The sequence below is a fragment of the Armigeres subalbatus genome, chromosome 3, assembly GCF_024139115.2.
Source record: "Armigeres subalbatus isolate Guangzhou_Male chromosome 3, GZ_Asu_2, whole genome shotgun sequence".
Taxonomy (NCBI): domain Eukaryota; kingdom Metazoa; phylum Arthropoda; class Insecta; order Diptera; family Culicidae; genus Armigeres; species Armigeres subalbatus.
The window spans coordinates 167,488,190-167,506,517 of record NC_085141.1 but is presented as its reverse complement, the minus strand read 5'-3'; the positions used below and the strand labels follow the sequence as shown (position 1 = coordinate 167,506,517).

The 18,328-nt window shown below is 39.3% G+C and overlaps 1 protein-coding gene across 1 annotated transcript in view; it reads right to left on the bottom strand.

Annotated features, from left to right (window-relative positions):
- The window catches only part of LOC134226733 (lachesin), a 168,953-nt gene extending 159,460 nt beyond the window's left edge, over window positions 1-9,493 (bottom strand). The window contains exon 1 of the mRNA XM_062707698.1: window positions 8,738-9,493. Within this exon, the coding sequence (XP_062563682.1) occupies window positions 8,738-8,822 (85 nt within the window). The 5' untranslated portion in view covers window positions 8,823-9,493. The remainder of the gene's footprint in view (window positions 1-8,737) is intronic.
- Between the last annotated feature and the right edge of the window lie 8,835 nt (window positions 9,494-18,328).

The following is an 18,328-nucleotide window of genomic DNA, read 5'->3' as shown; positions in this document are numbered from 1 at the left end:
GCACCCCACCATAGATGGTACGCAGCACTTTCCTTTCGAAAACTCCAAGTGCGCGTTGGTCCTCCACGAGCATCGTCCAGGTCTCGTGTCCGTAGAGAGCTACCGGTCTAATGGGCGTTTTGTAGATTGTAAGTTTGGTACGGCGGCGAACTCTATTCGATCGTCTTGCGGAGTCCAAAGTACGTACTATTTCCAGCCACTATGCGTCTCCGAATTTCTGTGCTGGTATCATTTTCGGCAGTCACCAGTGAGCCCAAGTACAACAATTTTTCTACCACCTCGATTTCGTCACCACCGATGCAAACTCGCGGTGGGTGGCTCACATTGTCTTCTCTTGAACCTCATGTACTTCGTCTTCGACGTGTTGGTGTCTAGTCCGATCCGCTTAGCTTACCTCTTCAGTCTGATGTAGGCTTCCTCCATCTTCTCAAAGTTACATGCTATAATATCTATGTCGCCGACGAAACCAAATAGCTGTACGGACTTATTGAAAATCGTACCACTCGTGTTAATCCCTGCTCTTCGTATTACTCCTTCCAAAGTGATGTTAAAAAGCAGAAACGAAAGACCATCACCTTGCCGTAGCCCTCTGTGCATTTCAAAGGGCTCGAGAATGCTCCTGAAACTTGAACTACGCACACACCCATCGTCGCTTTGATCAACCGTGTCAGTTTATCCGGAAATCCGTGTTCGTGCATAAGCTGCCATAGCTGGTCTCGATCGGATGTATTATACGTGGCTTTGAAGTCGATGAATAGATGATGCGTGGGCACGTTGTATTCGCGGCATTTTTGCAGTACTTCGCGAATGGCGAACTCAAACACATTGCATGACGAATTTTACCCTTATGCGACCAACAAAAAACACGTTTACAACTTTCTTTTATCGTTGTTTATTATCTATTGAGAGCGATTTCTACAAACCCTGCATATAGGGTTTCTTACCCCATTCCCGGCCTAACATGCGTACGACTGCATTATTTAATTGATATTTATGACAGGAAGCAACTTTTTCTGAAATTTGTAGGCTGTATAATACTGCATTGGGGTTCACTTCTGCTTAAAAAATAGCTATTCGTGCTAAATATCGTTCAAAGAAGCTTTTATTCGATTTAAATGAACGAGGTGCAGCACTCATTTCAGTCATAGCGATTCCCAATCCGGCATACAAAAAACCAGTTCCCGGCCTAAGCAAAATTTCACTCAATCACTCAACATTTTACTCTCATTCTCTCTCGGGACGGTAGAAAATGCGATGTAAACAAAAATATGCACGTTCCACGACAACAAGATGCCAGATGGTATTATTCATAATCATTTTTATTTGGTCGAGAAGATATATAAACTCATCCAAATTTCTTCCAAATACTTTAAAACAATATTTATTTCACTTTATAAAATGGAGAGAACTATAAATAACATGATAACGTCAACATATTAGACAATTTTCCTATTAACGATGAAGGATCATTTTTATAATCCTGGCCTTTTGGCAGCACGGTGCGGCTAGAAATTCTTGCGCCGAGGTGAATTTTTGTTCGGTTTGTGAATACATTTTAAAATGTATTCTAGTATGTTTAAATAAGTTCTAGTGAAACGAACAAATAAGAATAATTGAAGTGCGGGTGTTTAGAATTATGGTGTGGTGATTAACAGCTTCATGCAATGGTTGTATCGAGCACTGTGACGATTTTCAGGTAGGTGTTTATTCGATAATACCGTTTTGTAAAAGTGGAAAGAATCACTCCGGCTCAGTGGTGTGGCATCGGAGAGTGAAATTTTGAATTCTACATTTTTATTTTCTACAATTGAATCAATTAGGAGTAAAACAAGTGATAGTAAAATATTGAGTATCGTGAAAAATAAATGGGAGACTTTTTAAAAATTATCAACCATAAACCTACGACTTCCAAACAGTTTAAATCATTAGTTTTCTGTGCAGTGAGCCGGGAACCGGGTCCATAGGCCCAAGTAGTGATTTACCCTAGTTAAAAAATTACTAATTTTATGTGAATTTTCTCATTTTTCACAAATAGCGAGAGCTCCAAAATCAGAGCATTTTTTGCTATAGTCAACTCAAATTTGGCCAAGATGTCACTTTTGTGCTTCTAACCCCATCAATTACTCTTTTACTTAAGCTCTAATATTCATCTGTTACCTATAGGTCCAATATTCATTTCTATTCATATTGTTACCAAAAATAAATACTTTCGCATCGCTGTCGAAAGAAATATAAGAATAATGATCCAATTTAATTATAAATTATCATTACGTGTCTAATAGGATGAATATTCGAAATGAAATGAAGAACTGGAAGAGTTAACCTACACATGATTTGAAGATGTCATTTCGAATCGACAAATATTCATACATAGCTATATAGTAATAACTTGTAGGCACAAATTTCATTACATTCTGTACATACAAACTAGGTATCACAATTGTTTGATTACCCCTCAGACCTGCGTCAGCTCAGCTTACAGTCACCCGAAGCATACCTCGCGCTCGCAAAAACAATGCAAGGTGTTAAAATACACACAGTGCAGGGCATGATAACCAAGCACAGCGGTGTTTGTTATATTTGGTCATTAGCATAAATTATTGTAGAATTAATCTAAACGTGTTATTACAAATTGCTGATTCTAGTCCTTATTACAGCAGAATAATTCATGCTTTCCCATAGCTCGAGCCGCTAGCCTTAAGGGAGAGCTAAAAATTCACGCCCGAACTACCACGGACGGCACAGATAAGTGTTTGTCGGAGCCGGCTTGTCAAAATGTGGCCCATCCGATTGTTAATATATTAATTTTGCCGGGATTGTTATTATATGACCAACGTTTTAAAGCCCGTCGTATTCAATTAAGTGGATAATAAAACTGTCACCTGATGTAGGTATTCAAGAGCAGTGCTAATCTCATTGTAAATATATTCATTGGGCTTCTCCTTTTGCCAACAAAATTTTAAGTTGCTGAGCAGCAAAACATGTTCAGTCGATTTCCTGATCTTTTTGTTAAACATCTTGACTGTGCATATGCACAGCGCAGGGACTCGAACCCTTCTCTCTAGATAGGTATCATAACCCCTACATAACAATACCCCCTAATAGTCTGCTTTGCGGGAGAGCCATCGGAATTCGAGTACGAACAAGTACACACCAAGCTCATAACAGTGTAGGGTATCAACAAACAGAATTGGGTATTATTGAGTTATTTTCTCCTGCTCGAGTCATGGCTTGCTGTTCATTGATCGATAACTGTTATTGAATCATGCTTCATGCAACCGTTTAACGAGTAGATGATCGCATGGGCAGCACACTGAAGGGCTTACCTCTAAGATCACGTTGAGGATAACTTACTCAAACCCCACAATTTCTAGAAAGTCAGATGTAAGTTTTTCCTGGTTCTTACATATTGATAGTTTTGGGAAACCGAACGACTCGTGATTTTGTCGGGGTTGAGGATTACAATTGTAGTATGTTAACAAGTTTGAAACGCACATACAGTGGTTTTGCTGAAATTCAAACACTGTTTGAAAAACGGATAATCTAAAAATTTAAAAAAAATGTTTGATTGAAATTCGAAAAGCGTGCCTCTTGAAATGCGAGGTTGAGTAGTGAAAGGTTTCACTAAAGAGAATCTTTTTGCATCATTCACCTGGGTAAATAGCTTTGCACAAAAAAAATCAATGAAAATATTTAATGACACATGCTGTGCTTGCTGCGAGTGAAAAGTTCTTCTATTTCACCATCAAAGAATCGACCAGTCAAATTTTGAAAGCCTTCCACTGTAATTCTCGAATGCGCACATAGTGTTGAAACGAAATGAAAAGCAGCAGTAGGTACAACGTGATCGAGCGAACCTATCCTGCTCTGTACTACACACTGGAAACGGTCGCCTGGCACCTCTGGGAAATTTTGATTCCAATATCCTCTTGCAATCAGCAACCTGTGGGTGGCGCACGGTGGCTTTCGAACGAGATTCCGTCTAATAATGAACGTACCTTTCTATATATCGATTCACGTCCACCATTAGTCACATTCCGAGCTGTGTCCATGAGATAGTGCATGTTTTTTTCTTTCGTCTCTGGCTGGGCTTATTCATAGGTATCAACATTAGAGCGAATGAAATTCGAGGAAATAAATATGCATGTCAATCTTCTAGAGGAATGAGGACATTTTTTGACTGCCCTTGTTCAAAACCCTCATAAATTCATAGTTTTGCTATTTTGAGATCATCATTAGAATTCATAAACAGTTTAGAATGTAAAAGTAACTCCTCGAAAGTGTGCACCACCCTAGTTAACACCCATACATAGCTACCTACTGAACTGTAATCAAGAAGCAATTCTGCAGCGCGTTTCCTCGTGTGCTATTAGATTTTCATTCGAACTGTATGGAGTTTTTGCGATCCACGGTAGATCGCCCCGGGATACCAGTCATCCACTGCGACTGCACTGTTTGATTGAGCGAAGCGTGTCTCTTTTCATGCTGCTACAACCAGGAACAATCGGTTGGGGTGACTTTGGCTTCGAATTTGCATGCCAAAAATATAGAAAAATAAATTGCAAAAGCATTAGCATTATCCTTAGCATTGCTACGGTGTAATTCGTAGATTGGACACTATTGATACTCATGTTTTACTTTTGAGATCCTTATCTAGAATGCTATCAGAAATTAAGAAGGGAGTGGTCCTTGATTCCATTCTTGAACAAAAATAACAAAAGCATGAGGATTACTACTCCTGGCGACGCCCATCTTCATCGTAACTAAGGAGAGGAAGGAAGTGTTGATGTGGTACTTACTTAACGAGAGGGCATCGACTTAGCGACATCCTCATAAATACCACGGAGTTGGATAATGAGAAGGTATTCGTTGGATCAGGATTTGCCTGTAGCTGGCAATGTAACCGTGGTAGATCTTACCCCGTAACACAAAAATAAAAATAAAAATAAATTGCAAAAGGGACATAATTTTGTCGTAAAATAATTCAACAATTTCAATATTTTCTGCGAAAATGTATAGAAGAAGGATTGATTTTCCATTTTGAAATACAGATTAATAAAAGAAATGGTTCTATGAGCAGTTAGGTATGTCGCGCATGCAGATGAGACACTACACTTTTTTATGCTTTATGAATTAATGTCGTTGCTCGTAACACATTTGTTACGAGTTTTGAGACGCTAACGTTGCGCGAGTATTGATAGTATGAGCGACATTTAAATTTCTTGTGCCCTTCAAATCTCTATTGAAAACCAATTTTACCGATTTTTTGTAAAACATTAGGGCAACATCTGTCCACCGCAATTGATTGATTTTCGCGGTGTGAATGAAGGATAATTTTCTCAACAGCTAATGCAACTCGTGGCAATTCCCGAGCAGGAGAAATTGGCTAAATAATACCTAATTCTGTTATTGATACCATACTCTGTTATGAACTAGCCCATCATAAGAGGTAAAATACCAAAGGATTAATAATATGCACAATATTTAAGCCATAACAAACTCAGTTATTAAATTGAATTTCAATACCAAATGCATAACCAATTATTATTCGTTTGGTACTGAAATACCTAAGCATGTTATGCCACAAGTATTCTGCATATAAGTTTTTGGTATTATTTTTTGGTGTTTTACTTCTTATGCAAGGCTAAATCATACCAATTTCTGTTATCAAGGTCGTCGCTCCTGCTCGGGTCGCATCCCCCATTTTTTTAGAATTGAAATCTCCAAACAGACACCGATCGGCTAAAACTACCCTCTCACCAGGGTGGCAATACTTCGGGAAGAGGCGCGCACGACTATATTAGTTACATGCTTGGAGTTGTTGTTGCTGCTAAACTCTCCAAATGCACTGCAGCTCTAGAGCAATCCGAACCGTAACCGACAAAGCTACACTACATTTGCCGAGTCTAGACACATTCTCTGGATTAGGTTGTCCGGCATGAGTCTCTCATCTCATCTCAACTATGCACATCACCCTATTCATTGTTTCCTAGACCAGTTGTTATCAACGTTTTTGTTGAGAGGTACCCATTCAAACTTATGCTTTTATTGAGGTACCCCCTATTTTCTCGCTGTGACTGAAAATAAGCGTAACGCATAAGAAATATTAAAACGGACCCGAAAACTAATTTCCAGAAAATTAATGAAATATATTACTTTCCAGAAAGTTGTCAGAAATTTTAGTTATTCCGTGGAACTTTCCATTTCAAATTCATCCAATTTTATACATCAAGTTTCCTACAAGACTTTGAGGATTGTTGGATGCTCCCGAGCCTCTTGGAAGGAGGCTTCCAAGTCTCTTAAAAGTAGGGTTCCAACCCTGGGGATAGGAAGCATCCGAGTTTCTGGAAAGGAATCTACCGAGCATCTTGAGACGAAGCTTCTGAGCACGCTTCCGAGCCTCTTGAAAGGAGGCTTCCGAGCCTCTTGAAAGGAGGCTTCCGAGCCTCTTGAAAGGAGGCTTCCGAGCCTCTTGAAAGGAGGCTTCCGAGCCTCTTGAAAGGAGGCTTCCGATGTACCCCCTGTGGGCAGCAAAGGTACCCCCAGGGATACATGTACCCCTAGTCGAGAAACGCTGTCCTAGACCTACCGAGTAAGTTTATCCCGTTGTAAATGTTCTTCGTTAGTCTCGATCAATCGAGGTTTGTCTGTTCTGCGCCCATTTACATCGTGCCTTGTTCGCATTCGTGCAGCGACAAGTAATCTCGTTCATGCTGCATTCTTCTATTCCATAATCTGCCTACATTCGCCTTTGTACCAATCGTTTCTCTGATCGGGAAACACTGAAGCTAGAGCAGTGTTTGCGGTGCTATCTATAATGGCGGATCGGATATGTTTCCAGTCATCTTCAGTAGAAGCTGCGCCTAACTGATCTTCCGTTGCAAGTGCCACTTCCAGCTGCTGCACTTATACTGGGGCTAAGTCTGTCATCTTGTAGACGCTCAATGTTAAGCCGTGGCGATCGACTTCAATGCGTTTTGATCGCCGTCCAGAGCTTTGATCGTAAACATAATACAACGAGGTAGTGGTTAGGTTCTATATTCACACTGCGGTAAGTGCGGACGGTCTTGATGCCAGAGAAGAATTGGCCTACGATTAAAAAGTGGTCGGTTTGGTCTTCCGTTTCTTGATAAAGTGATCTTCATGTGGTCTTTGTTTTTTAACCAGTTCACATATTTGGTGGGCTCAGTGGTGTTTAACACTTTGCGGAGCCGCAATTCTCAAACATGATATTTTACATGTACATCATCTCATCATTACAGCTAGTATAGGAAAGGGACATAGGCCATAATACTCGCGAAGACTCAAAGTTACAAAATCACTTACCTCAGGACGGGCGAGGAGAGGGTTTGAGCTTAGGTTATTTCAGCTGTTCATCACGAGTCTTATGGCACCGTAGCCTCCAAAAAGATAAAAAGGTACGTTCAAAATCTATCCTGTAAACGGGTTAAAGCGATATCGGATAATTGACCAGGATGTAAATCTTTCCATTAACAATCGACCAGGATGAAGATCTTTCAAATACCTTTTTTAGATCAAATTGTTCTTCTTTTCAGAACATTGAACGGATTTTTCAGCAGAAAAATTCGTTTTCAAGTTCACGGTGCATTTTTTTTGTATCAAACAACAATAACATGGCATTTAATGTGTCCAATGATGGCAATGGAAACTCCACAGCAATCGTTGACACATAAAAGTTTACCATGCTGTCGTTTGGTTGAGGTCGACATGACTTTATTCATAGTTTTCGATCCCTTACCGTCAATGGTTTCCACACAACGGCAATCCGACGGTAATGCAGCGAGCCGTTCACGTGCGATTTGCATGAAGGAATGTTAATAACAAATCTTAGTCCGGTCGGGACTGTGCGAAGAGGAATTCCGATAGAGTTTATGCCGAACACTCGGTTGCTATCATCACAAAAGATTCACACAGGCAGTGGGAGGCGATGATGGTTCGTACATACACGGACGGACCTCTAGGCCCAAGTAGTACTATGCAGTCGGACCTACAACGTAGGCTTGCTGTGTCTATCGAATGTGCTAATCAAAATCCTAGGAATGCAACAAGTATTCAATATCAAGCAAATGAAACCGGATGAATTGAATACAGGAAGTGCTATGCAAAATAGATATCGGGGGTTTCGTTCCGGTTTTCAGCTTATACGTACGTTGTAGCCAATATCACAAACGAGGTTTTAAAGTGCAAATTGTGTTAGTAAATGCATGAAAACTGATTTAAAATACGATATATTGAAAAACGTGTCTTTAATAAGCAAATATAATGATTTTAACATACATGTAATATTACTTTGTAGTCGCAGTGTCACTGTTGAGATAATGCAGATAGTTGTACAATCACAAATTTTATGAACATTTTACTAGAATTATAGTTCCATAGTTCATACATTTAAACCCTGCCAAGAAATTACTGAGGATCGTTGGTAAGAAAATTTTAAATGACATCATGAACAGTTGCATGTAGGATTTCCAAGAGAATTCCATTCCAAATGAATACTTTGCTAAGGTTATAAGAGTTATAAAAGATTACATTGAGGTGAGGGAAGCTACAGAATAGCAAAAAAAAAAAAATCAATTTAAGCTGCGCCACTGGTTGTCTACCAATACAACATGCACTGAATACAATACAAGTGAGAAAACCCCTCCGGTCAAGTCACAGCGAATGGATCGATCTACGTACAAAGTCAAAGGAATCGAATCGAAAACAAGCCACTTACCTTGCAGGGCAGTCGGCACAGAACCGTGCAAACATTCTACTATCAGCGTGAGCACCATTGCAATTTGCATGTAAACAATCTCCATTGTTAGCCGCCTTTTCACCGAGCGAAACCGGCGCGGTCCCGTTCCAGTCCGTCTTTGAATGGTTAATATTGACTAGCGATTTTCAATTCCCCTCTTGGTCTTCTGAATTTTCCGTTTTCCACTCCACACAGCACACTTGAAATACTATGCGCCAGTTATGCACACATGTACCTAGAAGTTCTCTTCAACCCCCACAAGCTCGGGTTGAACTGTGAAAACAATTTATCCGATCCACTGATTGCCGCCCGACCACGCTCTTTGCCTCCACTCAGATGTGTAAGGATGTTCGGTCTACATGTTTTCTTCTCATCACCATTGCCTTTTTCTCACTTTTCCACCTAATGCCGCCACCAAGGAAGACGGGCTGGGAATCAAGCTGATCCGAAGCTAATGTTACACGCCGGGTGGCCTCTAGCTGGCGTGCACTGAGGCGTATCCAGGCAGAGGACAAATGCAGCGCTGGCTTCTCTCATGATCCGATTTTTATGTAAATTCTGCTTAAACCAACAACACTTTCCACTCACTCACAGTCGTTTGACATTTCAGTCGCTTCGCCTTCAGTCGGTGAGCCCCACGTGAGATATGAATGGGACGATGACTGCTACACGGATTTGCAATCTAATTCTTTCGGCATTTGTCCTGCATCCCATGGCTCGTTTCAGCTCTGGCGAGTTTTCTTCGCTGTGTGCTACGCGAGAAGTCACTTAGTCGTGTTTCGCGTGTGTGGTCCAAAGTCTGAAAATAAAAAAGGGAGGTAAATACTTACTTGCTCAGTATGGACATTTTTCATTGATAAGAAGAGCAAGGTCTGCTTGGTTGCATTGAATTCGAAAGTTTTTCAAGAGATGAAGCTTTTAAGCTTGGTTCTTTAAAGATTGCACATTTGGCAAAGAGAACTAGAGGTGCAGTTATTTTCAATGGAATTAATGGACAACCGATGTGTTATACCATACAATAATGTTTCCAGCGTTTTTTTAGAATGGAATCCCGGTCAGAAGACATAACATGGGCTTGAATGATATAAAGATTAAGAACAGGCAACAACATCATAAAATTGTACCGAAATACCATTTAAAAATAAAGATATCCCATGGTTCAGTACAAACTGATATCACAAGATATTGATCACTTCTTACAAAAACTATAATCAAAACTAAAAACCATATATGATAGGGTAAAATGCCCAATAGTGGACCCCTAGTAGCGGAATTTTGCTCTTCCTGTCATAAGGAGTAGAAATTTTCAACATATTAATTCTTCTTGATATCGAACAACAAGCACTGCAGAAGAGGAGCTTCTCGATACATACATAAAACACCCAAATACACGACGTTATACGTCAAAATTATCATTTTAAAGTCTAACTGAATTCGTCCTATAGTAGACCCCTTGGGGGTCCATAATAGGAAATTGCTTCCCTATAGTCGACACTTCATTTGATTTTCATGTCCCGTTTCGGGACGTTCTTCTTCCCTATTATGGACCCTCCAAAATATTCCTGTAATGGACACTCTCGTGTTTATTTTTTATAGATGTGTAAAAAATCATCTAATTTTACTTTCCATAGCATTTCCAATGCATGTAATCAAATCATAGGACTGTAAGGTAGGTTCTCCCGATGGAATTTCATAGGAAAATGTTGACATTGTGCTGTAATAATGCAAAAATGGCTGGAGGGTCCACTATTGGTTAGGGGTCCACTATTGGGAATTTTACCCTATTTCACTGCCAAATATTGATATTGTCGTCTAATATTTGGTCGGGGTGCTGCCAAACCGCACCAAGCGTCTTTTCGACTGACTTGCGATATTTTATTCGTAAAAGAAAAACGGAAATCATTTGATACTGATATCAACTTATACGAATATTTGTTGTCGCATATCCTCAGTTATGATGTTGAGGGATTTCCGATATAATTTGAGATCAATAAAATCTTACAAACGAAAGCTTGGGCAGAAAAATTGGATTTTTTTACGCTTGCAGTGATTTGGCAGAACTCCTGCCATTTTATCTCTTATATCAATCAAGTCCGTATCCCTATCTAATTACGATTTGTTATTATTGAGCTATTTTCGTCTGCTCGGGATTTACATAGGTATACAATGAATGTCAATACCCCAATTTACATTTACTGAAAACATTTACTGAAAAAATTGCATTTACAGAAAACTGTTCATAGTCAAACCATGATGGCTATGACCATTTTATGTAAGTTATATTCGACTGGACAGAGAGCGAACTAGAATAGCTTATTAATAATAAACTTTATTATCCGCTTATATTGATAACTACACCCAACCGGTGATTGTTAGATTTTCTAACGATTCTGTATACGAACCTACCAAAACCTGTGTAAAAATTGGGCATATGCAAAAATGCTAGATTCTTATACAAATATTGTATGAGACCTTACAATTTTTCAAGCTAAAAATCTAACATTTTCGCATACAGTCAACCCTCCATGAGTCGATATTGAAGGAACCATCGACTCCGACTCATGGAAATATCGAGGGGTGGAATAGAAAATCCTAGGAAAGCTGTTTGAAGGGACCAAGGACGGAAATCTTCGTTTCACTATCAGTTGCATCCATAAGCGTAGCCAGGATTTCGATAAGGGGGGTAGGGCAACTTTTTTGGTCTTCTAAATCGTAGTTTTATAGTAGTTTTATAAAATCACATGAATATTAACACATGAAACCAAATCGAAACAATAATGATTAAAACAATAATGGATTTAAAAATGCGAGATTTATTGCTCATCAAATATTTTTAAATAAAGTGAGAAAAATATTAACGAACTTAGTATTCAGAAAGAATATAAAATCGGCTACAACAATTATTATAAAAAATCCTGCATTCTTTCATAAGTTTAAGAAAACTAGAGCCATACATCTGAATTTCAAAACAAATTCTCTCTGGAATAATATTTATTATGAAATAGGCAGAAAAATCAATATGCAAGCTTTCTCCAGGAATTCCTTCGACAATTGCTCCTGGCATTCTATCCGAAATTCTATCAGGGATTCTTAAGGAATGCCTCCAGTGGGGGTGGGGGTAAATTGGACACCCTAAGAACTGCTGCTGTTTATCAAGTGGTTATCAAGAAATTGCATTGTTCAATACAGGTGTGTCGAAGCTTATCTTTTTGGTTAACAAAGCCTGCTGTGAAAAAAGTTTGAAAAAATATTTAAATAGGGGAACAGACGGCTTTGGCAGGTTTTGTTCTATTATTGGCAGGGGGGTTTTTGTCGACCGAATTTTATGAAATTTGGCCACAATATTCTTTGATATGCAAAGAATGTTTGGGCCAAATTTGAGCATAATCAGTCATAAAAAAACCCCTGCCAATAATAGAACAAAACCTGCCAAAGCCGTCATTACCCCTATGTTATTTTGATCATTTAAAATTTGTCCAAAATAGTTCAATTTTATTTTGGACGGGGTAAAATGGTCAGGCGGTGGGGTAAAGTGAACAATATTAAAAATAAAGCAAATAATTCGATCAAAATATTTTAAATCAAATACATATTCTTAATAATATTCAAAATGTTAGCTGACATGTCTAAATACTTCGTTTTATCACAGACAAGCAGACGTACCGAGCTTGGTCAAAATTATGTGGTGGGATTTCTTTTTTTAATATTTAATTGACCATTGCTCAGTGAAATATTACCAGGTTCTTTTGGTTTTGCATTGGTTCGGCAGGAAATTCATCCAGTTTTTAAAAATGGGTTAAAAATCATGCTCTGGCCTGAGGAGAAATTCTGGATTATTTGACGGCATGTCAAAAATGCTAGATTTCGTTCGCCTTTATTATTAAAATGGATGCAAGGTTGGCCCTTATTATACTCTTTTATAGAAACTAGAGCTAGAGCTGAGTTGATTGATATATGGGTATCACAGATCGGATGACAAACATCTGAGATATGGATGTTTCCATGAACGAGGTGCGTCGAATGGAAATATTCGCTCAGGAATGTAGACAGTGTACGAAAATGTGTGTGTGGAGCGTAAATGACCAGATCCCCCATTTCTTCACCCCCTGATTGATGATCCCATTGTCAACCGAACCGATTAAGATTGAAATTTGAGCTAGTTTGTCTCCATTTCTCTGACAGAACATTGCTCACTTTACCCCCAGGCGACATGACCAATTTACCACCATAGCTACATTTTTTTAAATAACACCTAAACTAAGAAAAAATTAAAAAAAAACTATCTTCCATCAACCAGTTCCGCTTCATAACAAGCAAAATTAACTTTTCCTGAATTTTGTGGGCTGTATAATACTGCATTGGGGTTCACTTCTGCTTAAAAAATAGATATTCGTGCTAAATATCGTTCAAAAAAGCTTTTATTAACGAGGTGCAGCACTCATTTCAGTCCTAGCGATTCCCATTCCGGCATACGAAAAACCAGTTCCCGGCCTAAGCAAAATTTCACTCAATCTCTCAACATTTTACTCCCATTCTCTCTCGGGATGCGACGTAAACAAAAATATGCACGTTCCACGACAACAAGATGCCAGATGGTATTATTCATAATCATTCTTATTTGGTTGAGAAGATATATTTACTCATCCAAATTTCTTCCACATACTTAAAAACAATATTTTTTTCACCTTTTAAAATCGAGAGAATTATAAATGATATGATAGCGTCAACGTATTAGACAGTTTTCCTATTAACGATAAAGGATCATTTTCATAATCCTGGCCTTTTGGCAGCACGGTGCGGCTAGAAGTTCTTGGGCCGAGGTGAATTTTTGTTCGGTTTGAGAATACATTTTAAAATGTATTCTAATATGTTTAAATAAGTTCTAGTGAAACGAACAAATATAAATAATTGAAGTGCGTGTGTTTAGAATTATGGTGTGGTGATTAACAGCTTCAAGCAATGGTTGTATCGAGCACTGCGATGATTTTCAGGTAGGTGTTTATTCGATGATACCGTTTTGTAAAAGTGGAAAGAATCACTCCGGCTCAGTGGTGTGGCATCGGAGAGCGAAATTTTGAAATCTACATTTTTATTTTCTACAATTGGATCAATTAGGAGTAAAACAAGTGATTGAAAAATATTGAGTATTGTGAAAAATAAATGGGAGACTTTTTAAAAATTATCAACCATAAACCTACGACTTCCAAACAGTATAAATCATTAATTTTCGGTGCAGTGAGCCGGGAACCGGGTCCATAGGCCCAAGTAGTGATCTACCCTATACCGAAAATGAAATCAACAATGCAATTTTCGAAGGAATTCCTAGATTAATTCGCAATGAAATCCTGAAAGAATTCCGGTGGAAGCTTCAAGATTTCCTCTTGGAGATCCTCCAGGAGTTTCTCCGATCGGCAGTTCCTCTGAAAATTCTTTCGGGAATTTCGGCGAAATTGGAATTTATTTAGGCCTCGTCAGGAATTTTATAGATTTTCCACCAGAAGCTCCTCCGAGAATTTCTCTGTGAGCTCCTCAGGGAATTCTCCGGGAGGTCCTCTGATGATGATAATGGTCCAGCTACAAACCCCAACAAAGGTTTCAGCTAGACGAGATTTGTCTATAAGATGAATTCTCTTGTTTCCAAGAATGCTTCTGGTAGTTTCCCCGAGGTTCCTTTGGAAATTCTCCCGGGAATTTCTTCAGAAATTCTTCCAGAAAATTCCTTCGAGAGTTCCTCCGGGAATTCCAACAGCAATTTATCCGGGAGTTTCTCCGGAAATTCCTCCGGGAGTTCCACCAGAAGCTATTCCAGGAAATTATTCAGGCTTTTTTCAGGAAATCATTTAGGCAGAAATTAAGCTGGAAATTCCTCCCGAAGTTCTTCTGATAGTTTCGGATAGGGAGGTCCTCTAGGAATTCTTCTAGGAGTTCCTCCTGAGATTCCTCCGGGAGCTCTTACGGGAGATCCTACGGGAGCTCCTCCGGCAGTTCCTTCGGGAATTCCTCCGGGAGTTTCGCCAGCAGTTTTTTTTTCCTGTTCGGGTGTGCCACTGCGACCAGTTATTAGATCTATTGTAACGTTACCCGTATCCTTAGTGTTTAAGTGCATGTCGAATTACTCCATTACTATTGATAAGCAATGCAGTATCGGTTTCGATACAGTTGTTGTTTTGTTTTCTCAAGAGAACCATGACAAGGTCCCGCTATTTAGACCCTTCACAGAGAGCAATCACATTGAAGGCGCGCCCCTTGTCAATAGGAAATCAATCCTGTCTTGAGAAAACAGAACAGTAATACTGTTTTTGGCCATGCATCGGAGCCCTAGCCACATCCTTGACTTGCTTCTAGAATATCACCAGTAAAACTCTTAAAACCCGGGATTTAGCTCTGTCTACATGATCATTTCAAGCAAGAGAATTTGTTCAGTAATAAGAACTTCCGTGTGTTCCTCTCACTATCGTTGTTCACCGGTTCAAGAAGAGTTAGTACGTATTTAAACCCCTAACTCGATTTTTCCAGCAGTCAGTTCAGCCTAGGACCGGGTACCGAAGTTTTTCAACTAATTGCTTGAAAAGTTGATTCCGCTGCATACAGTTTAGCATCAAACCAGAGGAATTCTAGTCTTTCAAGTGTGTGAGACTGCTGTTGGTAGCGAGGACTAGATACGATGAATCCTTAATTACCACAACTTATTGCCCTAGCTAGGAAAATGGATTAAGCTAGGGCTCAGTTAGGTAGATCTTACACCACAACACACTACGTCAAAGTGATCTACCGTGTTACGGGAATTCGCCGGCAGTTTCTCCGGGTGTTTCTCTGAAAAGGAACTCCTGGAGGAACTCCCAGAGTAATTTCCGGAGGAACTACCGGGGGATTTTCTATAGGAATTTCCGGAGAAATTATCAGAGGAATTTTCGGAGGAACTGCCGGTGGAACTTCTGGAGGAATTGAAGAACTACAGGAAGAATTACCGGTGGAAATCCTGGAGGAACTTCCGTAAGAATTCCAGGAGGAACTCCTGGAAGAATTCTTAAAAGAACTTCCCGGAGGAATTCCCGTAAGAACTCCCAGAGAAATTCTCCGAGAAACTTCTGGAGGAATTTGTAGATAAATGCCTAAAGAAATGCTAAATGAATTCCTGGAAGAAATCCTGATTGAATTCCCGAAGGAACTACTGGTGGAACTTCAGAGGAACATCCGGTGAAATACCCTAGAGGAAGAGAAAAAATATTTCTGAAGGAACTTCCGAAATCCCATTTCCCGAGAAATTCCTGCCAAATATCGTCCAGGAATTCCCTGTAAAGTTCCTGGAGGTATTACCGGAGAATTTTTCGGAAAAGCTCATGGAAAAACTCCCGAAGGAACTCCCACAAGCACTTCCGGAGGAATTCCCAAATGGAAGTCCTGAAATAATTCTTAGAGAATTTCCTAAAGGAATTTCCGAAAAAATATCTGAAGGAATTCCCAGAAAAATACCAGAAGAAATTAATGCAGAAATTCCCAGGTGAAATCCTGAAAGTATTCCCAGATGAATTGCTGAACAAAATTCCTGCGGATTGTTCCGAAGAAATTTCTGGAAGCACACTTGGCAGATATCCGAGGAAATTCCGAGTGAAGTCCGGAAGGAATTCTAGTACACTTCCGCGGAAAATCTCCCGGAGAAATTCCTGAGGGAATTCATGGAGAAGTACCTAAGGAAACTCCCGAAGGAATACCTGTAAGAATTTCTGGGGAAATACTTGGACGAATTCCAGGAGAAATTCATGAAGATATTTCTAGAGGATTTCTTGAAGAATATTCTAAAGTAATTGCGAAAAGAATTCCAGATTGGAATGCTTGATGATTTCGCTATTGAATGTTTGGAGGTATTCCCGGAAAATTTCCTGGAAGTAATCCCGGAGGAATTGAAGGAAGAGTTCCGAGAGGAATGCCCGGAGAAGTTCCTAGAAGAATTTACGAAGGAATTTCTTATAGATTTGCAAGCGAAATTATGGAGCTAAATCGGAGGATTTCCGTTATACATTTTTGAAGAAACTTATGGTAGAATTTTGGGAAGAAATTCCGTATGTATTCTTGACGGAACTCTCGAATGCATGCCTGAAGGAAATGCCGGATTTCTCCTGAAGAAAGAATAGCCGAAGAAATATCTAGAAGTAAATCTTGAAGAGAAGAAAATAAATCTTCAAGGAATTTTCTCGTGAATTTCCTAAAAAAAAATTAGTGGGGGGTTTCTAGATAAGGAGGAATTACGATTACATGAGAAGGATTTTCGTACGATTTTCAGAGGAATTTGTGGATAACTTTCCGGAGGAATTCAGAAGTTCCCAGGGGAGCTTCTAGAAGGATTTCAAGGAGAATTTTTGAGCCCGAAATATTTCGAGTTGTTTTGAATTTTCATATATTATGGATCCTGGATGCCCTAATATGTTTTGGGACTCTTTCGCAATTCAACCACCTATTTCTGTATATGATTGGATCGTAAAGTGCACATGTTTGAGGGAATTCATTTCAGTACCCGTTCAATATTTCCACAATTTAGGAGGGGGGGCGCATCCCTGCCCCCCCTTGGCTACGCCCTTGGTTGCAACGACGTTCAGTAGACAGCTTCGTCATTGATTCGTGTTTGTTTTGATCAGACGTTCGGCAATGCAGGCACGAACATCTCACAGCATGCTGTCATTTCCATACCAAATTTACCGCCCGATTCTCAGGGTCTGTCTCAATTGGATAATTTAACTGAAATTAAACTTAAAAGTGACATTTCTATAATTATCGAATAACCCTGCACGCAGTGCAAGATTATTTTTGACAGATATCGAATCATTTTCCATCGATGTCCTATTGGAATTGCTGGGTAGCACCAGCCATTCTTGAAACGGGGTGATTTTTTTTATTTTCGAACTGTCACGAACTGTCAAGGCTTCTAGTTTTAAAGTGTTTCATATTTACTCATTAAAAACTACGAAAAAAATGATAAAATCATGGATAAAATCTACTACTCCTGAAGAACTTTGTCAAACTTAAAAATCACTCTAATAAAGTCAAAAAAAAAATACTACTCCTGACTCGAAATCCGTCCACCGTGGACGGATTTCGAATCAAAGGATCAAAATCCGTACAGCTACTATTTAACTAAATATTAAAATTAAGGCAGTCTGATTGACTAAACTACCACTGTAAATAGCTTGATACGCACCTTGAGAAGCGATCCCTTCGATTTGTATTCCGCTTATCTTAGGTAATGATTCGCAATTAGCAATTAAAACACTGTTACTTTTGGTGCAATTATGCTCTACCCGAAAACAAAATGGCGGCAAAAACTCCGCGTTTAGTGGGTGGCGATTTGTTTTTGATTTTTGCTGTTTTAATTTCAAAGCCTTCTTTCCATTTCTTTGCCCTTGAAGCTTACTGCCAAGTATCTGATTCGGATAAGATAAATTATTTCTACATTAATTACCTTTAACACCCTTTAATTCATTGATATCTCATGAGGTGGATGGATTTCGGTGCTGTACGGATTTCGGTCCCGCACGGTATCAATGTGCCAAGCTGAAGATTCATTTTGACACCGCC